Source organism: Xenopus tropicalis, chromosome 9 (genome assembly GCF_000004195.4).
Source record: "Xenopus tropicalis strain Nigerian chromosome 9, UCB_Xtro_10.0, whole genome shotgun sequence".
NCBI lineage: Eukaryota > Metazoa > Chordata > Amphibia > Anura > Pipidae > Xenopus > Xenopus tropicalis.
In genome coordinates this window covers 87,386,336-87,414,137 of record NC_030685.2, presented here as the reverse complement: position 1 = coordinate 87,414,137, position 27,802 = coordinate 87,386,336, and the positions used below count along the sequence as shown (strand labels likewise).

The window sequence follows — 27,802 nt, the reverse complement described above, 5'->3', positions numbered from 1 at the left end:
GAGTTATAATGGGTTACAGTGGGTTTCAATGAATTTCAATGGGTTACTAATGGTCCAATGGGTTTCAGTGAGACTGCCAGCATTATAACTATATGTGTAACTATATATACAGCAGACTCCATGGTTGCGGGGGGCCCGGGCAGCAGGGCCTGGGTCTGCTGTACCTTAAACCCCCTCCTCTTAAATATAGCCACGCTGTTGGGGCCGGGGGGGGGGGGGGGGTGGACCGTTCATTGGGCTTCTTTTTTGTGGCAACTTTTTTTGTCACATCATTTTTCTTGGTGATTTTTTTATTTTGGTGTTTTTGCTTTGTTGTCAAGGGTTTTTTTTTTCTTACTCCAAATGCATTAAAGGAGAAGTAAAGGCATTCTGGCATTTTACTACCAATAGATTAGCCACATTAGTACAAGCTAGAACCCTATATTTATTCTGCAGAAAGCTTAACCTGCCTGAGTAACAACCCTAGCAGCTCCCTCTGTTTGTTTAAGATAGCAGCTGCCATTTTAGCTCAGTCTCTGTAGCTTCATGCTGCAGCTCTGGCTGCTGGTAGCTCAGATTATACAGAGTTGGGAGGGGGAGCGAATTCTCATGGGAGGGGGAGTGGAGCAAACTGAGCAGACTCGTGCCCATGGCCATGAAGGATTTTTCTGAGAGAGGAAGTCTGACACAGGAGAACGTTTACAAAAAAGGAGACAAGAAATCCGGTGTTTCCTTTGATAGAGGACTCAGTGCAGCGTTTCTGTGAGTGCTTATGGCTGTATTTACACAGACCTTTCTGAGGTTTTACCATTCCTTCTGTAAAGTCAATGGGCGTTTTTTTTTTGCAATGACTTTTTTGTCTCGGCCACATTTTCTTGGCAGCTGTTTTGTCTTTGCAACTTTTGTTTTTCTGCAAATTTTTGTAGCAGTTTTGTGAAGAAAAAAAATCGCTTTTGACGAAATGCGGAAAAGAATAATTTGCTCTTCACTAGCGGTGATGGATTGATGGGATTGTTCTCCGAAGCCCTGGACACCAAGGTTTTGCCTCTGCTATTGCCATTGGCTGGTGGAACAGAAGCCAGAACTTGTCAGACATGAAGGATTCTGAGCCGGACACATAAATCACTGTTGGACGATATTAAATGTGAGAATTCAACACGTTGGCTCTTTGCCCCCTTTCTAGTGCCCAGAACATTTTGAAAGATTGGAGACACTAGAGTCAGCCCTGATTATAGGAGGCTACTTTGCAAAGGCCAAGGCAATCATTCTAAGGGTAATTATAATCACTGTATAATACTCTCACATCTGTTTCTGTGTATATAGAGACCGCTGCTTATCAACAGCTATCATTTTCATCAGAACCTAATTACGTTTTCTCTGCCTTTGATTTAGGAGAAACAAACTCACTGGGTTTTTTTTTGGGGGGGGGGCAGTGTATTGCAAATTTCCTAAAGCTCGGGAACTCGGGGAGGGAACTTGAGCCTTTGTGAGAAATAAATATGAAAATGTAATTTTGCTGCTTTTCAAGCTGGTAATTTATTTGTAAAGCGGCAAATACAAGTCCTCAGATAGTGATAGGGAGACGATTGCTGCCAATGACAATGGAAACACCAAACCATTATCTTCCACCGTCCCATTTGTGTCTGCTAGTTGATCTCCTCCTCCCTAGACTGTCAGCTCTTTGGGGCTCTTCTGGGCAGTAAAAGAGCATCTAAACCATCTCTTCCAATGTGCCCCTAGTGACCAAAAACATAATTGTCAGCCATCTTACTGCTATCTTACATAGGGAGATTATTGTGCTATTTGGGTTTTATGATATGACCCAGACATCAAACATCAGGAGTGAAGACAGAATGCTCTTTAGTTGTTCTGTGATATAAAATCTGTGATTAAAGCTTCCAGTTCGAGGTGTTGGAGGAATGAGCATGGAGCTAGATTGAGAGACATCAGCTGGGATTCCCATTGGAGCATCTTCTTTTATAGAATACAACTCTGATGTTGGATTTGGAGCCCAGCAACAAAGAAGTCATGGGCGGTTGGGCAACAGTTTTTAGGTCTCACCGGCAATGCTCAAAGTGGGAATTCAACCTCTCCTGTCCTGTTTATATCAATAATAATAATATCAACATGTTGGTGCTGCTATGACAACATTTCTGTGCCTAAATTAATAATATCCAGTTCTGAACACAAAACAAGAAATACGAGCTACAAGGCTACTCTGTTGATCTATCTCTATGTTGCTATCTTTCCTAAGGGAAACACAACACATTCTGAGATCTAGGACTTGAAGGCCATGAGTAGTTTGTAGAGTTCATTCATATATGCCCAGTTTTCACCCAAGTCATCTGCAACATCAGTTGGATCCGAGCATTCCACCCTTAAGAAAATACTTCATTCCACAAGGACTTGTGTAGATTCATAGATGTTGGTCTTTGTAGATCTAATTTAGAGTTTGGCCTGATGAGTATCTGAATGAAGCTGGTCAGGAAAACACTCTCCATGGTCTACCTTGCTAGCTTTCATAAGTGAAAAGTATGAAGCAACATCTTCTGAAATCTAGAACATAAAGGCTGAGAAATACATTCTCAAGCAATTTGGGGAGTCACTTTCTTTTTGCCCAATATCTGAGTACAGCTGGTCAGGAAAACAATTTGCATGGTCTACCTTGCTAGCTCTCATAAGTGAAAAGTATGAAGCAACATCTTCTGAAATCTAGAACATAAAGGCTGAGAAATACGTTCTCAAGCTATTTGGGAAGTCACTTTCTTTTTGCCCAGTATCTGAGTGAAGCTGGTCAGGAAAATGGTCTGCATGGTCTACCTTGCTAGCTCCCATAAGTGAAAAGTATGAAGCATCATCTTGTGAAATCTAGAACCTAAAGGCTGAGAAATATGCTCTCAAGCAATTTGAGGAGTCACTTTATTTTTGCCCAGTATCTGAGTAAAGCTGGTCAGGAAAACAATCTGCACGGTCTAGCTTGCTAGCTCTCATCAGTAAAAAGTATGAAGCAACATCTTCTGAAATCTAGAACATAAAGGCTGAGAAATACGTTCTGAAGTAATTTGGGGAGTCACTTTCTTTTTGCCCAGTATCTGAGTAAAACTGGTCAGGAAATAATCTGAATGGTCTTCCTTGCTAGCTCTCATAAGTGAAAAGTATGAAGCAACATCTTCTGAAATCTAGAACGTAAAGGCTGAGAGATAAGTTCTCAAACAATTTGGGGAGTCGTTTTTTTTGCCCAGTTTGGTCACCCAAGGGAATCAGTTGCATCTGAGCATTCAACCCTCAAGGAAATGATTCCATCCCCCAGGGGCAAGTCTGCCATGGACCTCATACATGGACCTTGTAGTACTTGGTATGATCCATCAGGAAAAAATGATCTGCTTGGTCCCTTATCCTACTATAATAGGTTTGAGATTGCTCTTTCTCCTAAACTTTTGATTGAATCAAATAGAAGTGATTGGTAAAACTAAATCAGCTCTTTCTTCCCTGCACATTAAATAATTCAGGGTTAATGCTTCTCGGCCTCCCCTGTGAGTCAGTATCTCTCTCTGTTCTTCGTATCTCGCTCTCAGTAATGTTCTACCGAGCAAATGAAAGGGAATATATTGGTACAGCTTAGAGCTGCTTTGCTTTCCCCAGAATGAAATCCGGAAGATGTTCCTCAGGCATCATTTGGTTGTATATTAAAAAATAAAGATATTTGACATATTGTTAGTTAGTTTGGAGCAGAGACGTAATGAGCAGTCTGTTAAATATCATCTCTCTGAGTTATTTATACACATTAGAACTGCTTTCAGCTAACCTATTGTTTCTCCTACTCCCATGTAACTGGAGGAGTCCCAAGCCGGACTTGGATTTCTTACTATTGAGTGCTATTCTGATACCTACTGGGAGCTGCTATCTTGCTCCCTTCCCATTGTTCTGCTGATCGGCTGCTGGGGGTGAGGGGGGGATATCACTCCAACTTGCAGCGTAGCAGTAAAGTGTGCCTGAGTCTGAGCTTTCAGCCAGCGCTACACATTAGAACTGCTTTTAGCTAACCTATTGTTTCTCCTACTCCCATGTAACTGGAGGAGTCCCAAGCCGGACTTGGATTTCTTACTATTGAGTGCTATTCTGATACCTACTGGGAGCTGCTATCTTGCTCCCTTCCCATTGTTCTGCTGATCGGCTGCTGGGGGTGAGGGAGGGGGGGGATATCACTCCAACTTGCAGCGTAGCAGTAAAGTGTGCCTGAGTCTGAGCTTTCAGCCAGCGCTACACATTAGAACTGCTTTTAGCTAACCTATTGTTTCTCCTACTCCCATGTAACTGGAGGAGTCCCAAGCCGGACTTGGATTTCTTACTATTGAGTGCTATTCTGATACCTACTGGGAGCTGCTATCTTGCTCCCTTCCCATTGTTCTGCTGATCGGCTGCTGGGGGGGAGGGGGGGGATATCACTACAACTTGCAGCACAGCAGTAAAGTGAGACTGAAGTTTATCAGCCACGTCACAATTTTTTTTTATACGCAGATCACATGAAATGCAAATAGTCCCCTTCAACGTTTCCATCTCACCGGGGCTTTACTCCCTATATCAAACCATCCATCATCTTTCTAAGCTGTTATTATGTCGCCTGGTAGTGACAAAAGCTTTGCAGCCATTAGACACTCGGTGACACCCTAGTGATTAGACCAAGGTGACCCTCCGGTGATAAGGCCCTCATCAAATCAGTAAACAAAAATTCCTTTATTGTTTTTTCCCTCTGTCGAAGAGGAAGAGTCACGCAGAAGGCCTTATCTCTCTCTGTGGGTAATTGAGCGCTTCCTATCTGCTCCCATGATGCACTGCGGCTCTAAATAATGCAATGATATAGGCACAGAGTTAATTGCTACATATCCAAGTACGGCAACAGGTATTACTTGGTACAGCTGGGGTGTTTGCTACAGAAACCCTACTATAGTTTATATAAATACCCCGCTGTGTAGCCCCGGGGGCAGCCATTCCTGCACTGGTACAGCTGGGGTGTTTGCTACAGAAACCCTACTATAGTTTATATAAATACCCCGCTGTGTAGCCCCGGGGGCAGCCATTCCTGCACTGGTACAGCTGGGGTGTTTGCTACAGAAACCCTACTATAGTTTATATAAATACCCCGCTGTGTAGCCCCGGGGGCAGCCATTCCTGCACCGGTACAGCTGGGGTGTTTGCTACAGAAACCCTACTATAGTTTATATAAATACCCCGCTGTGTAGCCCCAGGGGCAGCCGTTCCTGCACTGGTACAGCTGGGGTGTTTGCTACAGAAACCCTACTATAGTTTATATAAATACCCCGCTGTGTAGCCCCGGGGGCAGCCGTTCCTGCACCGGTACAGCTGGGGTGTTTGCTACAGAAACCCTACTATAGTTTATATAAATACCCCGCTGTGTAGCCCCGGGGGCAGCCATTCCTGCACTGGTACAGCTGGGGTGTTTGCTACAGAAACCCTACTATAGTTTATATAAATACCCCGCTGTGTAGCCCCGGGGGCAGCCATTCCTGCACCGGTACAGCTGGGGTGTTTGCTACAGGAAGGGCTGCCCCGGGGGCTACACAGCGGGGTATTTATATAAACTATAGTAGGGTTTCTGTAGCAAACACCCCAGCTGTACCAGTGCAGGAATGGCTGCCCCCGGGGCTACACAGCGGGGTATTTATATAAACTATAGTAGCAATAACGAATCCTCGGGAGATTTGTTACATGGGGAAGGCGCTGGGAATATGAAGCTACAGATATCGCTATAAATGGAGAAGCCGTTGGTGTTGGTTTCAGCGCCGCTGATCCGTGTATTTGTACTTTGCAGCCCTGTACCAAGACTCCTGCGAGGCCCTCCGGCACCGGGGATTTGCATCCGATTACTACCACATTGATCCGGATGGAAGTGGCCCCCTTGGCCCCCTGCGCGTCTTCTGCAACATAACCGGTGAGGTTAAACTAAAGCTCCTTTATTTGTGTCGCTGAAATGTTTCTCTTTGTTTGGGAATCAAATGCCGTGACGAATCTCTCCAAGTGATTTCGCTGAATTCGCTCGGTGTTATTTGTACAAATCTGTCCATTTTCTCTACACACTGGGTTGGTTCTTAAAGGGACCTGTCACCCACAAAAAGCTGTGTAATAAAAGCTAATTAAACACAAAACCCAAATCCTTTTTTTCATTAGATCATCCATACCTGCAATAAATGTATTTTAAATCTGATCTGTCAATCATATATTGCCTGCCCCGCCTCTATGCCAAAGGCATAGAGGCGGGGCAGGCAATATATGATTGACAAATCAGATTTATATTACAGAATGGCCAATTCTAAGCAACTTTTCAATTGGTCTTCATTATTTATATGTTATAGTTTTTGAATCATTTCCCTTTTTCTGTCTCTTTGCAGCTTTCAAATGGGGGTCACTGACCCCGGCAGCCAAACCCTATTGCTCTGTGAGGCTCCAGTTTTATTGTTACTGTTACTTTTTATTCCTTATCTTTCTATTCAGTCCCTCCCCTAACAACCACCCTGCAAACTGATTGACAGGTACTGTTTTATTATTACAGAGAAAAGGGAATCATTTAACCATTAAATAAACCCAATAGGGCTGTTCTGCCCCCAATAAGGGGTAATTATATCTTAGTTGGGATCAAGTACAGGTACTGTTTTATTATTACAGAGAAAAGGGAATCATTTAACCATTAAATAAACCCAATAGGGCTGTTCTGCCCCAATAAGGGGTAATTATATCTTAGTTGGGATCAAGTACAGGTACTGTTTTATTATTACAGAGAAAAGGGAATCATTTAACCATGAAATAAACCCAATAGGGCTGTTCTGCCCCCAATAAGGGGTAATTATATCTTAGTTGGGATCAAGTACAGGTACTGTTTTATTATTACAGAGAAAAGGGAATCATTTAACCATGAAATAAACCCAATAGGGCTGTTCTTCCCCCAATAAGGGGTAATTATATCTTAGTTGGGATCAAGTACAGGTACTGTTTTATTATTACAGAGAAAAGGGAATCATTTAACCATTAAATAAACCCAATAGGGCTGTTCTGCCCCAATAAGGGGTAATTATATCTTAGTTGGGATCAAGTACAGGTACTGTTTTTTATTATTACAGAGAAAAGGGAATCAGTTTTAAAAATTGGAATTATTTGATTAAAATGGAGTCTATGGGAGACAGGCTTTCCGTAATTTGGAGCTTTCTGAATAACAGGTTTCCGGATAAGAGATCCCATACCTGTACCATGAAATTACAAACATAACTAAATCCAAGAGTTTCTCTCCCCATTTCCATGTAAAATGACTAGTGATGAGCGAATCTGTTCCGTTTCGCTTCGCCGAAAAATTCGCGAATCTTTAAAAAGATCCGCGAAACGTCGAAAAATTCGCGAAACGGCGAAAATGTCGTGCGGCAAAAAAAATTTGTCGCCCGCGGCTATTATTTTGTTGCGCGGCTATTGTTTCGTCGCCCGCGGCTATTATTTTGTCGTGCGGCTATTGTTTCGTCGCCCGCGGCTATTATTTTGTCGTGCGGCTATTGTTTCGTCGCCCGCGGCTATTATTTTGTTGCGCGGCTATTGTTTCGTCGCCCGCGGCTATTATTTTGTCGCGCGGCTATTGTTTCGTCGCCCGCGGCTATTATTTTGTTGCACGGCTATTGTTTCGTCGCCCACGGCTATTATTTTGTGGCGCGGCTATTGTTTCGTCGCCCACGGCTATTATTTTGTCGCGCGGCTATTGTTTCGTCGCACGCAGCTATTATTTCGTCGCGCAGCTATTTTTTTTTGACGCGCGGCTATTCTTTTGACGCCCGCGACAATTCTTTTTTGACGCCGGCGACAATTTTTGGACATGCGGCGAATTTTTCTGCGGCTAATTTTTTCATCCGTTTCGTGAAACAATCCGCCAATGGCGAAACGCGGAAATTCGCCGCGAATCCATGCCTGGCGAAACATTTCGCCCATCACTAAAAATGACATGAGTGAAGCAAATCCGAGTTCATGATTATTTCATACTATTACTCATTCCGGATAGTTGACAGTAGAAAGATAAGAATATCTAGAACTGCTGGAATATTCCATTAGCTTCTGGGGTAATTGCTAAAAATGGCACGGGGGGGGGGGATTAAGATGTGTGAGAAATACACTGTAGATCACGAGTTCTATAAACTGCTGAGACAATAGAATCGTCATGTAAACACCATATGGGGCTAAACGTCAGCTTTTATATTTTCCCTACAAGACGACAGGCTGACGGGATCCGTTTCCCTCATTCCGGGCTGAAATCACATTTATGAGGAGCAGTAAGTTGTCGTTCTAGGAGAACAAATGGAAGCTGTAACCTATAGAAACATTTTTACAATTTTGCTTAACAGAATAGAATAGAGAATGTATTGTATTTATTCTTTTAATGAAAAAAAAATCTATATATTTGTAAATTGTGCGGAACTATAAAGTATTATTTCCCCCAAACAACCTCTTGCTCTCTTGCACCTATTTCTGTTTCCATCTCCTATTCGTGTTTCCATCTCCTATTTGTGTTTCCATCTCCTATTCGTGTTTCTATCTCCTATTTGTGTATTTATCTCCTATTCGTGTTTCCATCTCCTATTTGTGTTTCCATCTCCTATTTGTGTTTCTATGTCCTATTTATGTTTCCATCTCCTATTCGTGTTTCTATCTCCTATTTATGTTTCCATCTCCTATTCGTGTTTCCATCTCCTATTTGTGTTTCCATCTCCTATTCGTGTTTCTATCTCCTATTTGTGTATTTATCTCCTATTCGTGTTTCCATCTCCTATTTGTGTTTCCATCTCCTATTTGTGTTTCTATGTCCTATTTATGTTTCCATCTCCTATTCGTGTTTCTATCTCCTATTTATGTTTCCATCTCCTATTCGTGTTTTCATCTCCTATTTGTGTTTCCATCTCCTATTTGTGTTTCTATCTCCTATTTATGTTTCCATCTCCTATTCGTGTTTTCATCTCCTATTTGTGTTTCCATCTCCTATTTGTGTTTCTATCTCCTATTTGTGTTTCCATCTCCTATTTGTGTTTCTATCTCCTATTTGTGTTTCTATCTCCTATTTATGTTTCCATGTCCTATTCGTGTTTCCATCTCCTATTTATGTTTCCATCTCCTATTTGTATTTCCATCTCCTATTTGTATTTCCATCTCCTATTTGTGTTTCCTTTCCCTATTTGTGTTTCCATCTCCTATTCGTGTTTCTATCTCCTATTTGTGTATTTATCTCCTATTCGTGTTTCCATCTCCTATTTGTGTTTCCATCTCCTATTTGTGTTTCTATCTCCTATTTGTGTATTTATCTCCTATTCGTGTTTCCATCTCCTATTTGTGTTTCCTTTCTCTATTTGTGTTTCCATCTCCTATTTGTGTATCCATCTCCTATTTGTTTTTCCATCTCCTATTTGTGTATCCATCTCCTATTTGTGTTTCCATCTTCTGTTTGTGTTTCTATCTCCTATTTGTGTTTCTATCTCCTATTTATGTTTCCATGTCCTATTCGTGTTTCCATCTCCTATTTATGTTTCCATCTCCTATTTGTATTTCCATCTCCTATTTGTATTTCCATCTCCTATTTGTGTTTCCTTTCCCTATTTGTGTTTCCATCTCCTATTCGTGTTTCTATCTCCTATTTGTGTATTTATCTCCTATTCGTGTTTCCATCTCCTATTTGTGTTTCCATCTCCTATTTGTGTTTCTATCTCCTATTTGTGTATTTATCTCCTATTCGTGTTTCCATCTCCTATTTGTGTTTCCTTTCTCTATTTGTGTTTCCATCTCCTATTTGTGTATCCATCTCCTATTTGTTTTTCCATCTCCTATTTGTGTATCCATCTCCTATTTGTGTTTCCATCTTCTGTTTGTGTTTCTATCTCCTATTTGTGTATCCTTCTATTTGTGTATCCATCTCCTATTTGTGTTTCTATCTCCTATTTGTGTTTCCTTTCCCTATTTGTGTATCCTTACCCTATTAGTATCTCCATCTCCCTTTTGTGTTTCCTTCTCCTATTTGTGTATCCATCTCCTATATGTGTTTCCATCTCCTATTTGTGTATCCATCTCCTATTTGTGTATCCTTCTCCTATGTGTGTATTTATCTCCTATTTGTGTTTCCATCTCCTATTTGTTTATTTATCTCCTATTTGTGTTTCCATCTCCTATTTGTGTATCCATCTCCTATTTGTGTATCCTTCTCCTATTTGTGTATTTATCTCCTATTTGTGTTTCCATCTCCTATTTGTTTATTTATCTCCTATTTGTGTTTCCATCTCCTATTTGTGTATTCATGTCCTTATACCAAAGCCTTCTGCTTGTTTAATATAGTTATATTCACGTTGAATGACAAATAAAAATAGAACAGAAGACCCCGGTGTCCCCCCCGAACCCCCTTCAGCATCTAAAGGTGAAAAGACGACTCTCCCTTGATTTCGGCTCTTTGCTTCGGGTCACTCTCTATAAATAACTTCTACCCTTCTCATTATCATGTAGGCACATAAACCTGCTTTGAAATAATTGTGATTATTACGCGCTAATTAATCTAATGTCTCCGCGAGTCTCCCGAGTCGGACTCCCAGGGCTGCGGATTCCGTGTTACTTTCCTTCAAGTCATTAACCTCCGACTTTTTTCCTTTTTCTCTAATCCCCTCCGGTCTCGTGTCGGGGTTTGTAGATATATCTTGCAAAGGCTCCTGGGAAATCCAATGTTTTATAATGTGAAGGGGTTACAGTTCTAAGGAGATGTTAGGATTACAAATCAGCTCAGCGCCGGGGATGAATATTAATTGGAGGAGGCGAATGGGATCGGGACAGGTTTTATTTCCCTTTGTTTGAATGTTGTTTGGGGGCAACTAGAATTCCTGCCATGGTGTCAGTTTCAAGGTCTTCATCAGGAGCTTTAGTTTTATGGAGATTCGGACTGACCAAACCATAAAGGAACAGTTCAGTGTAAAAAAGAAACGGGGTAAAACAGACCCACTGAGTAAAATAAACAATATAAAAAAATAAAAAATATTTTTCAGTTGGGCAAAAATCTCATCTATATAGGCTGGAGTGGGCAGATGTCTATCATAATAGCCAGAACACTACTTAACCTAACTGTCAGTTAGTTTGTGAGCACGCAGGTCAAATTCAAAGGCAAAGTAACTGACAGTTATGTCCCATATGCCCCCCCCCCCCTCTCAAGTCACTGATTGGCTACTGACTAGTGATGAGCAAATTTTTTGGCCAGGCATGGAGTCGTAGCCAATTTTCCGCATTTTGCTATTGGCACTTCCGTGAAAATTTGGCGTGGAGAAATTTGCTGCGCAGAATTTTTTTTGTTGCGCGGCAGATCGGGCGCGTCAAAAAAAGAGTGCAGACATGTCAAATAACAGCTTAGAGAGCTGTAAAGCAGGAAGTAGTGTTCTGGCTATTATGTTAGGCATCTGCATCAAAACTGGGCACGGGCACATAAAAAAAGTGCAAATTATATGGCGAACCGAAACGGGACAGATTCGCTCATCACTACTACTGCCTCCTAGCAGCTTAGAGAGCTGTAAAGTAGGAAGTAGTGTTCTGGCTATTATGTTAGACATCTGCTTCAAAATTGGGGCGCGGTTCCGTAAAAAAAGGCGGGGGACAAAAAATAACAGCCACGCGACAAAATAATAGCCACGGGCAACAAAATAATAGCCGCGCGACAAAAGAATAGCCGCGGGGGACAAAATAATAGCCGCGGGGGACAAAATAATAGCCGCGCTACAAAATAATAGCCGCGGGCAACAAAAGAATAGCTGCGGGGGACAAAATAATAGCCGCGCTACAAAATAATAGCCGCGGGCAACAATTTTTTTTGCCGCACGACATTTTCGCCGTTTCGCAGATCTTTTGAAAGATTCGCAAATTTTTCGGCGAAGCGAAACGAACAGATTTGCTCATCACTAGCAATATGTAGAAGCTGAATTCCGAATTGGATCGTCTTAATCCTTGTATTTGCCACTTATCTTTATAAATCCCATCCCTGATTCTCTGCATCCAATCAAATGGCCACGGACTAGTGTTTATCCTCGCTCCCGTAGCAGGGGGAGACCTTAATTTATAGTGGATCTTTTTTATTGCTATTATTTTTCTTACTGTGGCAGGTCCCCGCAGAGCAAGTGTCAGGACAACAAACCGCCTCTTAAGAAAAATGACTTTTATTTCAACCAGCAGCGATAGTGACCGGGATAAGAGCACATTCCCCAACCTCTGGTTTCTACATGGGCTCCCCTGTGTGTACTGAGCGGCCTTTGTGTTCTCAAATGGGAGTCAAATGGAAGCTTTGGGCAGAACTCCATTGAGAATCTATTGCCTTTTATTGACACATCAAGGGCAATAGCAGCTGTTGTTGCCCTTGATGTGCCGGTAAAGGCATTTTATTCTCAACAGACTGTGCACTGACGCTTGTGCTTTGGATTGTATCCAGCATTTGATAAGGATGATGGGGGGTTTGAACCTATGATTGACTTTTTTCTGTACTTGATCCCAACTAAGATATAATTACCCCTTATTGGGGGCAGAACAGCCCTGTTGGGTTTATTTAATGGTTAAATGATTCCCTTTTCTCTGTAATAATAAAACAGTACCTGTACTTGATCCCAACTAAGATATAATTACCCCTTATTGGGGCAGAACAGCCCTATTGGGTTTATTTCATGGTTAAATGATTCCCTTTTCTCTGTAATAATAAAACAGTACCTGTACTTGATCCCAACTAAGATATAATTACCCCTTATCGGGGGCAGAACAGCCCTATTGGGTTTATTTCATGGTTAAATGATTCCCTTTTCTCTGTAATAATAAAACAGTACCTGTACTTGATCCCAACTAAGATGTAATTACCCCTTATTGGGGCAGAACAGCCCTATTGGGTTTATTTAATGGTTAAATGATTCCCCTTTCTCTGTAATAATAAAACAGTACCTGTACTTGATCCCAACTAAGATATAATTACCCCTTATTGGGGGCAGAACAGCCCTATTGGGTTTAATTAACATTTTATTGATTTTTTAGTATACTTAAGGTATGGAGATCCAAATTAGGGAAATACCCCTTATCTGGAATACCCTTGGCCCCGAGCATTCTGGATAACGGGTCCTAAACCTGTACTTTGTATAGTTATGTAAATGTGGAAGCCTCTTTATGGAGAAGGTCGATGGTTGACAAGGAAGTGTTGTAAACTTTCCATATTTCTTCCCTCGTTGTTCCACCCTAGACAAGTACAGTGACTAATCATAATGTTGAACTGTGTATTGAGGAGAAAATAACCCAATGTGTGGACACAGGTTGAAGTTTGTCTTAATGAGGCTTTGTAATACTGTATGATACCCATTTAACTATATTTTATGGTCATGTAGGCTCCTTACTTCTCAGTTTGACTTGGTTTCCATTTGGTTATAATGAATATATATATATGAAATAGATCGGTGGTGGCTAAAACATACAGTGTAGCCTTGACTTTGTTCTTTGGTTCTTCTCCATGACTTCTCCATGACCTTATTCTTTGGTTCTTCTCCATGACTTCTCCATGACTTTATTCTTTGGTTCTTCTCCATGACTTCTCCATGACTTTATTCTTTGGTTCTTCTCCATGACTTCTCCATGACTTTATTCTTTGGTTCTTCTCCATGACTTCTCCATGACTTTATTCTTTGGTTCTTCTCCAAGACTTCTCCATGACTTTATTCTTTGGTTCTTCTCCATGACTTCTCCATGAAGTCACGTTTGTATTGATGAACAGACATCTGACTCAACAAGTCAACAGATGATAAAAAGGACCTTTGCACGGGGCAGCAGTTCAGGATTAGATCCCATATTTCGTTGCCACGCCGTGGGCACAAGGTGTTATAGAAACTACGGTGACATTTGGTCTAATTGTGATCTAGGAATGGGTTATTCCAACTGTAGCTCCAATTAGAAAGCATGATAGGGATGCTTGTTGCTACTTATGGCAGCACCCAGAACACCGTAATTGCCTCTAGCATTTAGATCAGCACACGTGCTTTGCTTCTTAATGTTATAGGAGCTGCTGACAGATATCATACACATAATTGCCATAAGCCAATGTAAGACAAAAAAGCTCTTTTATAATATGCTGGACTCTTTATGACCTATATACTCCAAAAGATTTTTGTCTACTAATCTGTAGGTGTCTTACTACAATTAAAGGGTCTGCAAAAGTGTCCTTCATCCATTAATAACTGCCCCTCTACTCTCATTGGCTAACCACCCCTGCAAGTCTTCCATTCTCATCATAAATATACCCTATCAAGGGTTTACAATGATAATATTCCTACTGTGGTCTTTTCCCTCAGTCTTATATAGAGCATCCCTGTATATAATCCCTTGGATGAGATGTCGCCAGTCATAGTCCTGAACTGCCCCTCTTCTCTCATTGGCTAACCACCCCTGCAAGTCTTCCATTCTTACCATAAATATGCCCTATCAAGGGTTTACAATGATAATATTCCTACTTCCTCAGACTTCCCTGTATATAATCCCTTGGATGAGATGTGGCCAGTCTTAGCCCCGCACTGTGGGTTCCTATAAGACCCATAAGTCATCATTAGAGCATATTGTGTGGTTTCTTTGTGGATGTTGGCATTGCAACGATTCTGAGTCTCACTAAAAGCCCAGGTGTCTCTTTAAGAATCAGCTCTTTGGTTTGTTACCTTGGAAGAGCCCAAAGTCATATTTTAGCAAGCTGTAAATTCTTCTGCTTGGCTGCTTCTGTATACTCATGAGTTCAGACTGACAAGCTCTTAGTATCCAAGCCACACACAGAAATATTGGCCGGAGCACATTCTTACCTCTTGATGCATGACTCGGGAGAACACAAACTGCATGTCTGATAAATTACAAGCAGCCCGACTCGTTACAGTCACCCCAGAAACAAAATAAATATGATTTGAAGCAAATAGCGTGAGATTTTTTATTTTTTTTTCCCCATAGCCCAGAGCTGTTGTTTTGGAACCTTCGCCGTATTTGGATTCTGTCAGGAGGTCTCGGCATTAAAAGCATTAGGCATGCATAGCAAACATCTCAATAGAACGAGAAAATATGAAGTCAGATATTTGTGAATAGCTCTCCATCATGTCTTTATAGCCTTTTGCACAGCGGGGGGAAAAAAAAAATCTCTAACCTAAGATCTGTCAGAGGATATATTGATGGAGAGCTCGGAACATGAACGGGGTGGAGAACGGGTCTACAACGGAGAAATATAAACAAGGAAAGGCCTATTAGACGAGTCGTTTTATTTATAAGGAGATATTATCTTCCGTCTTTTATTGAAATGGGAAAGCAGAGCTGAAGTCTCTCTGGATTTAAACCTGAATTTATAAATTCCATTTACTGGAGGTTAATAAAGAAGCAACGGCATCAAACACAACCAGCGAATGAGAGTAGACAGCAGAGTAGTAATATTAAATATCCATACTCTATAAAGATGTGTACGTTGTTGTCTCATTTGTGTCCATGAGTGAGTGGCATATTAGATATAAGGGCTTATAAAAGTTTATGATCATATGATTGCCAGGCTGCCTTACCTAAGTCTAGCTAAACCCCATATGGTGGCCCTAGTCATGGCTTCCTTATTTAGAAAATACGTTTTCCTCGTCAAGCCTTGGTCTCACAAGCTGACCATCCCCTGGTGTATGTCTTAGAAGAAAGAGATCTCCAAAACCAACACCCATTTATAGGGCAAAGACACATTTTTAGTCCAAAGTAGTGCCCAACCTCACAAATGCTCTAGTGGTTAATGGAAGCAAATCCCACCAACATCCAGTTGGGAACCTTCCCAGATGAGAAGGGGCTGTTATAGGGAGGAACATCTAAATCAGCGGTTCTCAACCTGTGGGTCGGGACCCCCTTGGAGGTTGAACGACCCTGTCACAGGGGTCACCTAAGACCATCAGAAAATACATATTTCCAATGGTTTTAGGAATAATTTTATGGTTGGGGGTCACCACAACATGAGGAACTGTATTAAAGGGTCTTGGTATTAGGAAGGTTGAGAACCACTGCTCTAAATGTATCCACTTTGGTTTGAGAATTAGATGGTGGGTCTCTGGATAGCTTTGACCTTATAGTGCCCTTACTAAAGACATAAGAGGGTCAATCAAATATATAAAGTTAACAGAGAAGCTACCTTTCTTACAGACAAGCACATCACAAATACAGTTGGCTCATATTTGACAACCCATCACTGTCATCTGACAGCTCAAGACATAAGAGGTCCATGATAAAGCCTGTCCCATTGCTCGTTGCAGGTAATGGTGGCGCTATCTGCACCTCTGGTCAAGCCAAAATGTCCCTTAACCCTATACTTTTATATACAGGTATAGGACCCGTTATCCAGAATGCTTGGAACCAAGGGTATTCCGGATAAGGTGTCTTTCCGTAATTTGGATCTCCACACCTTAAGTCTACTAAAAAATCAATAAAACATTAATTAAACCCAATAGGATTGTTTTGCATTCAATAAGGGGTAATTATATCTTAGTTGGGATCAAGTACAGGTACTGTTTTATTATTACAGAGAAAAGGGAATCATTTAACCATTAAATAAACCCAATAGGGTTGTTCTGCCCCAATAAGGGGTAATTATATCTTAGTTGGGATCAAGTACAGGTACTGTTTTATTATTACAGAGAAAAGGGAATCATTTAACCATGAAATAAACCCAATAGGGTTGTTCTGCCCCAATAAGGGGTAATTATATCTTAGTTGGGATCAAGTACAGGTACTGTTTTATTATTACAGAGAAAAGGGAATCATTTAACCATGAAATAAACCCAATAGGGCTGTTCTGCCCCAATAAGGGGTAATTATATCTTAGTTGGGATCAAGTACAGGTACTGTTTTATTATTACAGAGAAAAGGGAATCATTTAACCATTAAATAAACCCAATAGGGCTGTTCTGCCCCCAATAAGGGGTAATTATATCTTAGTTGGGATCAAGTACAGGTACTGTTTTATTACTACAGAGAAAAAAGAAATCCGTTTTAAAATTCTGAATTATTTGATTAAAATGGGGTCTATGGGAGACGAGCTTTCGCTTTCTGGATAATGGGTTTTTGCATAATACCTGAAGGGGAAGGCATAAAAAATTGCTAACTCCCCCCCCAAAATGACCAATTTCTGGCAGTAACACTTCATCTCCTTGCACCTCATACTGCAACCAATTGTTCCCAGTATTTTGTCTTTCTAAATGTCTAAATGTGTCCTTTCTAGAGCGACAGTAAAATCTTTAGTCCTGTTCCACCCCCCTCTCCAAAATAAACCTCTTTCTTCCTCAAGGGCAGCCATGATTTAAAGAGCCATGACAGTATTATCTGTTGCCCAACTATTTATTGGGTGCGACTATTCTTCTGCGTTTGCTTTTACCTTTTCTGCGGTTTTAGGATCCGCGTCCCCCATCGTACGAGAGACACAAGCTTTCCCTGTGTGCCGATGGGGGGACCCCGATAGCCGCCTCCGTTCAATAATCATTGTTGGTCCCTTCGCCAATTCAGCTTTCAGATTTCAGTCTCAGGCTTAATATAGATTAAAGTAAAAAGAGAGTGAAAGAAAATATAAAAAAAAAGCGGCTTCCAGAAGATATTGTATTCCTGGTTGTGATTCAGAGAGCCTCATTGCTGGGGCTTTTATGGCGAGTACAAAGTGCGCTACTTTGGAGTGTGTATTTGCCAGATAATGGGCACTTTTATCTTTTTTAATGGATGTTCACAAAAAATGTGTTCTTTGGTCAAATTCCATTCATTATAGCGTTAGAGCAGCCGGGCTGGGTGTTTATTAAACAAGATGGGGGAGAGAGACTTTCGCAAAATATGCTGATTCTCCCGAATGGGCGGCCTGATTAAAGGCACAAAGTGAGTGCTCCGGCGGTAATGATACGGCCATTTGTGTAATAAGAAAAATATGGCGCCAAGGCTTTCTTCCCAGTCTGATGGAGACCCGAGAATTCGCTCTGTGCCGCCTGTGCTCTCAGGCACAATACATGCCGATATTTTCATTATATAATGGCAACTAGTGATGAGCGAATCTGTCGCGTTTTGCTTCGCATTAAAATTTGTGAAACGACAAAAAAAAAATTTGCGAAAAATTCACGAAACGCATTTGTTGCATGATTTTTTTATCGCCATCCTATATTTTTTGTTGTCCGCGCTTTTTGATGTGACCGTGCCCCTTTTTGACGTGACCACGCCCAATTTGACACAGCCACGCCCTTTTTTGCCACGACCGCACCCTTTTTGACGCGGCCGTGCCCAATTTGACGCAGGACAAAAAAAAATCCACGCAACAAATTGTTCTGCAGTGAATTTTTAATTTTCACTGAAGTTTCGCAAAAAAATTTGCCAATGGCGGAAATTCGCTGTGAATCCATGCCTGGCGAAAAAATTCGCACATCACTAATAGCAACCAAGAGTCAAGTTAGAGGAAGATAAAGGCAAACTATTCTCCCCAACAATGTAGGTCTATATAAATATATATTGCATAAACAGCTCATATGTAAAACCCTGCTTCATCTAAATAAACCATTTAGTAGTATGTGCCATTGGGTAATCCTAAATAGGAAACTGCCATTTTGAGAAATAAGGGCCGCCCCCTGGGATCATAGGAGTCACAGTACACACAAACAAGCCAAGGCACACATACATGCTAGGCCCCATCAGCCAATGAATGGGCAGAGTTCTGCCTTTTGCTCCCACACTACTTCCTGTTACAGTTAGAGCTGTATCACTTCCTGTCAGCTGATCTCTGAGGGAGCACACAGTCCATCACTAAATGGCGGCTCAAGGGAAAGGGTGTAAAAGGGCAATATTTACTGATATATATATTCCAGTTTGGGGAGATTCTTTAATAGGTCACTTAATATGATATAAATTATCTGTTGGCTAGGTATTCATTTTGGGGGTATAGTTTCCCTTTAATATGGATTGTTCAGAAAAATATCTAGATTTACTTTTTGTTCTATAAACCCTATTAATGGGCTTCCACTGAACCTACTGCAATATTGATTAGACGTTTGGAAGTAGAATAAAAACAAAAGATCACCCTTCCAGTCTGCAACCTTCTACGGACAAAATAACCGCTTTTACCGTCCCTTTAAAATCTAGGAAGCCATGTTTGAAATGTAAGAGACTCCGGGTCACAGAAAATGCTGCCGACGAACGGCAGAAAGCAGTTAATTTGTTCATTACATGAACCTCTTGCCTGGAGCTGTTAGAGCTATCAGTAATTATCTCTGGCTAATTATTTTTTTTTCTACATATGCAAAGCATAGGTCACAATGGAAATGTACCCAATGGAAACGTATTATTATTACTACGAATTTTAATAATAATAACTGTTATAACAATATGACATATGAAAAAGAATATTAAGTATAAATGAGACAAATAATGATAATAACTATACTGATTATGGTTTATTATTTATTGATTATATAGGTCACAATGGAAATGTACCCAATGGAAATTCAATATATTATTATTATTATTACCAAAAGTAATAATAGTAATAATAATAATAACTGTTATAACCATACAACATAAGAAAAAGAATATTAAGGATAAATGAGACAAATAATGATAATAACTATACTGATTATGGTTTATTATTTATTGATTATATAGGTCACAATGGAAATGTACCCAATGGAAATTCAATATATTATTATTATTATTACCAAAAGTAATAATAGTAATAATAATAATAACTGTTATAACCATACAACATAAGAAAAAGAATATTAAGGATAAATGAGACAAATAATGATAATAACTATACTGATTATGGTTTATTATTTATTGATTATATAGGTCACAATGGAAATGTACCCAATGGAAATTCAATATATTATTATTATTATTACCAATAGTAATAATAATAGTAATAATAATAATAACTTATAACAATACAACATAAGAAAAAGAATATTAAGTATAAATGAGACAAATAATGATAATAACTATACTGATTATGGTTTATTATTTATTGATTATATAGGTCACAGTAGAAATGTACTCAATGGAAATTCAATATATTATTATTATTATTACCAATAGTAATAATAATGATAATAACTGTTATAACCATACAACATAAGAAAAAGAATATTAAGTATAAATGAGACAAATAATGATAATAACTATATTATTATTATTATTATTATTATTATTATTATTATTATTATTATTATTATTATTATTATTATTATTATTATTATTATTATTATTATTATTATTATTCAGCATAACTTTAATAATACAATGGAAGGAGAAGAATATTAAGACTATATTAAACTAATAATGACAATAACTGTGATGATTATAGTTTATTACCTGTTGGTTATATAGGTCACAATAGCAACGTACCAAATGGAAATTCAATGTCTAATAATCATATATTGTTTATTATTATTATTATTATTTATTAGTAATTAGAATCATTGTTGCTATTATTATTACTAGCGCAGGCAGTATTTATTCATACTGAAATTCTGGGAGCAAATTGCCCCTTTATAATGTTTATATTCCCTTATCACTATTGGTTGGAGATTTGTCCACTTTCTCCCCCTTCATCTTTCTCAACCCTTTTATATTTTTCTCTTTTCTTTATAAGTTTTTCTTATTCTTACCTCTCCCCCTTTAGCCCCCTCCCCCCTCTTCCTTTATCCCATGTTGCCCTCTTACCTTCTCTGGAAGTTTCCATTCTCATTGCATTTCATTTCCCTTCTCTCTCATTGTTGGTTTCCCCCTCTCTTTCCTCCCCTAATTACTACTGTTCCCCCAGTCCTACTGCCTCATCTCTTCTCCCTTCCCAGTTACTCTCCCTTTTCTCATTTCCTTCTTCTTCCAAATATAAAACTCTCACCCCTTTCCTACGACTTATTATCTATTCTCCAACATTATGTATTTCATCTCTATTCATGTTTTCTCTCTTTTACACTTCTCTCCTCTTGGCCTTATCAACTTTTGTTCTCCTCTTTTTTCTCCATGTTGTTTATCTTCCTAGAAGACTTTGCCTTTTGTTCTTCTCCCCCACCCTGACACATTACACACAGCAATACACCCATTAAAGCTAGGTGTCCAATCCGGGTTCTTCTTATTGACAAGGAGAGGGTTGCTTTACACTGTCTCCAACTTGTTCTGCTTTTGCCATCTTGCCCTACTGTCTCCATCTTGTCCTACTGTCTCCATCTTGCCCTACTGTCTCCATCTTGTCCTACTGTCTCCATCTTGCCCTACTGTCTCCATCTTGTCCTACTGTCTCCATCTTGCCCTACTGTCTCCATCTTGTCCTACTGTCTCCATCTTGCCCTACTGTCTCCATCTTGTCCTACTGTCTCCATCTTGCCCTACTGTCTCCATCTTGCCCTACTGTCTCCATCTTGTCCTACTGTCTCCATCTTGCCCTACTGTCTCCATCTTGTCCTACTGTCTCCATCTTGCCCTACTGTCTCCATCTTGTCCTACTGTCTCCATCTTGCCCTACTGTCTCCATCTTGCCCTACTGTCTCCATCTTGTCCTACTGTCTCCATCATGCCCTACTGTCTCCATCTTGTCCTACTGTACCCATCTTGCCCTACTCTCTCCATCTTGTCCTACTGTCTCCATCTTGTCCTACTGTCCCCATCTTGCCCTACTGTCTCCATCTTGCCCTACTGTCTCCATCTTGCCCTACTGTCTCCATCTTGCCCTACTGTCTCCATCTTGTCCTATTGTCTCCATCTTGCCCTACTGTCACCATCTTGCCCTACTGTCTCCATCTTGCCCTACTGTCTCCATCTTGTCCTACTGCCCCCATCTTGCCCTACTGTCTCCATCTTGCCCTACTGTCTCCATCTTGTCCTACTGTCTCCATCTTGTCCTACTGTCTCCATCTTGTCCTACTGTCTCCATCTTGCCCTACTGTCTCCATCTTCTCCTACTGTCCCCATCTTGCCCTACTGTCTCCATCTTGCCCTACTGTCTCCATCTTGCCCTACTGTCTCCATCTTGTCCTACTGTCTCCATCTTGCCCTACTGTCCCCATCTTGCCCTACTGTCTCCATCTTGTCCTATTGTCTCCATCTTGCCCTACTGTCTCCATCTTGCCCTACTGTCTCCATCTTGCCCTACTGTCTCCATCTTGTCCTACTGTCCCCATCTTGCCCTACTGTCTCCATCTTGCCCTACTGTCTCCATCTTGTCCTACTGTCTCCATCTTGTCCTACTGTCTCCATCTTGCCCTACTGTCTCCATCTTGTCCTACTGTCTCCATCTTGTCCTACTGCAGTGATCCCCAACCCCTTGGATGTTGCTCTCAGTGCCCCCAAACCAGGTAGTTATTTTTGAATTCCTGACTTGGGGGCAAGTTTTGGTCGAATAAAAAAAAGCTTTGCTACCAAATAAAGCCCCTGTAAGCTGATAGGGTGCATAGAGGCCCCTAATAGCCAATCACAGCCCTTATTTGGCTCCTTCATGCACTTTTATGGTGCTTGTGTTGCTCTCCAAATCTTTTTATATTTGACTGTGGCTCACGAGTAAGAAAGGTTGATGTACTAAATACATCATACATATACATAGGGCATTTTTCATATTATTTAAAAATCTGAGTGAACATTTTTCTTTTAGTTTATTAATAAAATGGAAAAAACTGGCGGCAAACTGAGAATTTTCCATCTTCGGACAACGTTTTGTTATATAACAATATCTACTGGCAACACATTAAAAAGAGTAACCATGGAAATCCCTGTCTGGTTCTTATACAAAAATGATTTGTTTTGCTATGTAAAATAGGCCCTAGGTTATGTAGAATCATCCAGTACATTAATGATGCTCATTTTAATCATGTATATCCAAAGGCCAGACACATTCCACATGAGTTTGATCATTTTACTGGGTGAATGAGGGTTTTGCCCATAAGGTGGGCTGCTGCTATTTTCAGCCTAATGCTACCTGATCAATTAATGGTTTGCAAGCCGAATCAGTTCAGTTGCAAAGGTCTCAATTTAAATATACAGGTATGGGATCCCTTATTCGGAAGCCCATTATCCAGAAAGCTCTGAATCACGGAAAGCCTGTCTCCTATAGACTCCATTTTAATCAAATAATTCAGATTTTTAAAATTCATTTCCTTTTTCTCTGTAATAATAACAGTACCTGTACTTGATCCCAACTAAGATATAATTACCCCTTATTGGGGGCAGAACAGCCCTATTGGGTTTATTTAATGGTTAAATGATTCCCTTTTCTCTGTAATAATAAAACAGTACCTGTACTTGATCCCAACTAAGATATAATTACCCCTTATTGGGGCAGAACAGCCCTATTGGGTTTATTTCATGGTTAAATGATTCCCTTTTCTCTGTAATAATAAAACAGTACCTGTACTTGATCCCAACTAAGATATAATTACCCCTTATTGGGGCAGAACAGCCCTATTGGGTTTATTTAATGGTTAAATGATTCCCTTTTCTCTGTAATAATAAAACAGTACCTGTACTTGATCCCAACTAAGATATAATTACCCCTTATTGGAGGCAGAACAATCCTATTGGGTTTATTTAATGGTTGATTTTTTAGTAATTAAAAAAGGTATGGAGATCCAAATCCGGAATACCTTTGGTCCCGAGCATTCTGGATAATGGGTCCTATACCTGTACATGTTTTGTTTGGCATTGTTCTTTTCAAGTGGTGGAGAATGCAGGCAGAAGGCTGTATATATATAGAGAGAGAAGAGAGTATTATAGTAGGTATTGGGCCAGCCCATGAATCACAAATGAAGAGGTATGACCGGGCGGGTATAACGGGTCATTGGTAAAACTTTTTTTGATGGGGGGGCTAAGATATCACATGTTCTTTACAACATATACATCAGGAATGACTTGAAGACCGTACAATGTTCAGGATAGAAGAAGTAAGGGAGATAGCAAGGACATGTTTGGACCAATCAAAATATGAAGGAAGTTGATGAAGGTAGAACCTGGAGATCTTGTTTTTCCTGGAGAAAGGGTAACAGATACATGGAATAACATGGAATAACCTTCCTGCTGATGTTCCATAGAATCATCTTTTACTTTTCCGTCGTCCTGTTTGATGATACAAGTTTCTACGTTGTGTTACCTGGGAAAATTAGGCAAATTTAGTAAGTATAAGCCTGAAAGTGTTGCGTCGGCACCTTTACATTGTATGAATGTTTTACAGCCCATAAACCGTCCTGCCGAAAATGAATGGAACTGAACGAGAGTGGGAAATTCAACGAGTCCTCTCTTATTTATGGTGTTGGTGCTTCCCTGGTTATGTAAAGATGAGCGGCCATCGTCCCAGCACAGGGCGATAAAATAATCATCTCTCTCAGGCCTAATGGCAGCAAATGATATTAAAGTGAGAGGGATAATGACTGAGGGGAGGTTAGCCCAGTTTATAGCCATGAAATATACACCATAAATCTGACTCTCTTCTACAATAGCCTTCAATTCGCTGCCATTAATTGTCAGGCTGGAGACACTAATGTAGAAGGAGAAAGGGTTTTGGTGAGGGCAGCAGATATATGTAGATTTTATTTGCGATTCAGGCAGTTATTTTATCCTGCTTAGAATTTATCATCTCACCTGGTGCCAAAGCCTTGAGTTTCTAAGGGAGCTCAGTGGGACAGAATCGGAGCAGGACTGCTGCTTACAATGGGGGGATCAGATAGGATCTGTGCCACTGTGACAGAATGCTCTGTTATACAGATAGCTAGAATCTCAGCCATAAAGCAGGGCAGGACTGCTGCTTACAATGGGGGGGATCAGATAGGATCTGTGCCACTGTGACAGAATGCTCTGTTATACAGATAGCTAGAATCTCAGCCATAAAGCAGGGCAGGGACTGCTGCTTACAATGGGGGGGGATCAGATAGGATCTGTGCCACTGTGACAGAATGCTCTGTTATACAGATAGCTAGAATCTCAGCCATAAAGCAGGGCAGGACTGCTGCTTACAATGGGGGGGGGATCAGATAGGATCTGTGCCACTGTGACAGAATGCTCTGTTATACAGATAGCTAGAATCTCAGCCATAAAGCAGGGCAGGACTGCTGCTTACAATGGGGGATCAGATAGGATCTGTGCCACTGTGACAGAATGCTCTGTTATACAGATAGCTAGAATCTCAGCCATAAAGCAGGGCAGGACTGCTGCTTACAATGGGGGGGATCAGATAGGATCTGTGCCACTGTGATAGAATGCTCTGTTATACAGATAGCTAGAATCTCAGCCATAAAGCAGGGCAGGACTGCTGCTTACAATGGGGGGGGGGGGGGATCAGATAGGATCTGTGCCACTGTGACAGAATGCTCTGTTATACAGATAGCTAGAATCTCAGCCATAAAGCAGGGCAGGACTGCTGCTTACAATGGGGGGATCAGATAGGATCTGTGCCACTGTGATAGAATGCTCTGTTATACAGATAGCTAGAATCTCAGCCATAAAGCAGGGCAGGACTGCTGCTTACAATGGGGGGGATCAGATAGGATCTGTGCCACTGTGACAGAATGCTCTGTTATACAGATAGCTAGAATCTCAGCCATAAAGCAGGGCAGGACTGCTGCTTACAATGGGGGGGATCAGATAGGATCTGTGCCACTGTGACAGAATGCTCTGTTATACAGATAGCTAGAATCTCAGCCATAAAGCAGGGCAGGACTGCTGCTTACAATGGGGGGATCAGATAGGATCTGTGCCACTGTGACAGAATGCTCTGTTATACAGATAGCTAGAATCTCAGCCATAAAGCAGGGCAGGACTGCTGCTTACAATGGGGGGGATCAGATAGGATCTGTGCCACTGTGACAGAATGCTCTGTTATACAGATAGCTAGAATCTCAGCCATAAAGCAGGGCAGGACTGCTGCTTACAATGGGGGGATCAGATAGGATCTGTGCCACTGTGACAGAATGCTCTGTTATACAGATAGCTAGAATCTCAGCCATAAAGCAGGGCAGGACTGCTGCTTACAATGGGGGGATCAGATAGGATCTGTGACATACTTGTATTCATACTGAATGAAAAAACAGATTTCCTCCCACATATTGGAGGTGCAGAAAATAACATCAAATTTCACATTTTTGGAGCAAACACAATTTATATTGGAGATAAACCTGCTCTAAATATAACAAACAAGATTAATAAACCTAAACACATGCTGCTGTGAAATAAATGAAAATATTGACTACATTAATCTTGGCTCCCTCTATAGACCACGGAGCAGCGGTTATTTCACATGGGGACAAATGATCCGTCTCTGTGACGGGGCTACGTACGTGGCTTGTATCTCCGTGGCAGCTGTACCTGTAGATCAAACCATGGTTAGAGGAATAAATATCTATTAGACTGGAGCAAGAACCTCAGTTTGTCTTAATCTGCCCTAGATGGATTCCTTCCTGTATCGGATGATAATGTAGAACAATCTAATCTGCTTTGTTGGCTAATTCTAAGGAACTTTCCATTTTCTCATCTTTCCAGAGCTTCGTAAATTGTTCTAGAGAAGTAGTTGTGAATTTTTTGAGTTCAAACCCGAACTGAAGGACCAAACTTTGGCCATAGCCTCCCTTGAGGGTCTAACAATTGGCCTTCCTTGAAGGTCCAGCTGTTGACCATCGCCTTCTTGAAGGTCCAACCAGGGTCTAACAATTGGACTTCCTTGAAGGTCCAGCTGTTGACCATCGCCTTCCTTGAAGGTCCAACCTGAGTCTAACAATTGGCCTTCCTTGAAGGTCCAGCTGTTGACCATCGCCTTCCTTGAAGGTCCAACCAGGGTCTAACAGTTGGCCTCCCTTGAAGGTCCAGCTGTTGACCATCGCCTTCCTTAAAGGTTCAACCAGGGTCTAACAATTGGCCTTCTTTGAAGGTCCAGCTGTTGACCATCACCTTCCTTGAAGGTCCAACCAGGGTGTAACAATTGGCCTTCCTTGAAGGTCCAGCTGTTGACCATCACCTTCCTTGAAGGTCCAACCTGGTTCTAACAATTGGCCTTCCTTGAAGGTCCATCTGTTGACCATCGCCTTCCTTGAAGGTCCAACCAGGGTCTAACAATTGGCCTTCCTTGAAGGTCCAGCTGTTGACCATCACCTTCCTTGAAGGTCCAACCTGGTTCTAACAATTGGCCTTCCTTGAAGGTCCAGCTATTGACCATCGCCTTACTTAAAGGTCCAACCTGGTTCTAACAATTGGCCTTCCTTGAAGGTCCATCTGTTGACCATCGCCTTCCTTGAAGGTCCAACCAGGGTCTAATAATTGGCCTTCCTTGAAGGTCCAGCTGTTGACCATCGCCTTCCTTGAAGGTCCAACCAAGGTCTAACAGTTGGCCTTCCTTAAAGGTCCAGCTGTTGACCATCGCCTTTCTTGAAGGTCCAACCAGGGTCTAACAATTGGCCTTCCTTGAAGGTCCAGCTGTTGACCATCACCTTCCTTGAAGGTCCAACCACTGGCCAGGGCTTCGCTTGAAAATTCAAATTATGTTCAGGGCCCCACATACAGTAGTTCATGAAATAACCCCAGATATAGGAATATATAATTGTATCAGTCATTTAGTCATGGTTTGAAGACTATCATGAAATATCAATACACCTGAAATCTCCCTCTAACGTTCCAACTGGGTTTTCATGTCTTTATGCCTAATTCTCATCTTAACTGGCCTTCTTGGTAAGATCAGAGAACATCTTGTTTTTGGCTTCATCAACTGTGTATTTGTCTCTAAAGGTGAAGACACATGGAGCTACTAGTAGCAGCTACTTGTCGT

The 27,802-nt window shown here is 40.9% G+C and overlaps 1 protein-coding gene across 1 annotated transcript in view; it reads left to right on the top strand.

The window, feature by feature from the left end:
* Positions 1 to 27,802, top strand: part of cntnap5 (contactin associated protein family member 5) — a 294,459-nt gene that overhangs the window by 177,628 nt on the left and 89,029 nt on the right. The window contains exon 12 of the mRNA XM_031893445.1: positions 5,810 to 5,929. Coding sequence (XP_031749305.1) covers positions 5,810 to 5,929 — 120 coding nt within the window. The remainder of the gene's footprint in view (positions 1 to 5,809; positions 5,930 to 27,802) is intronic.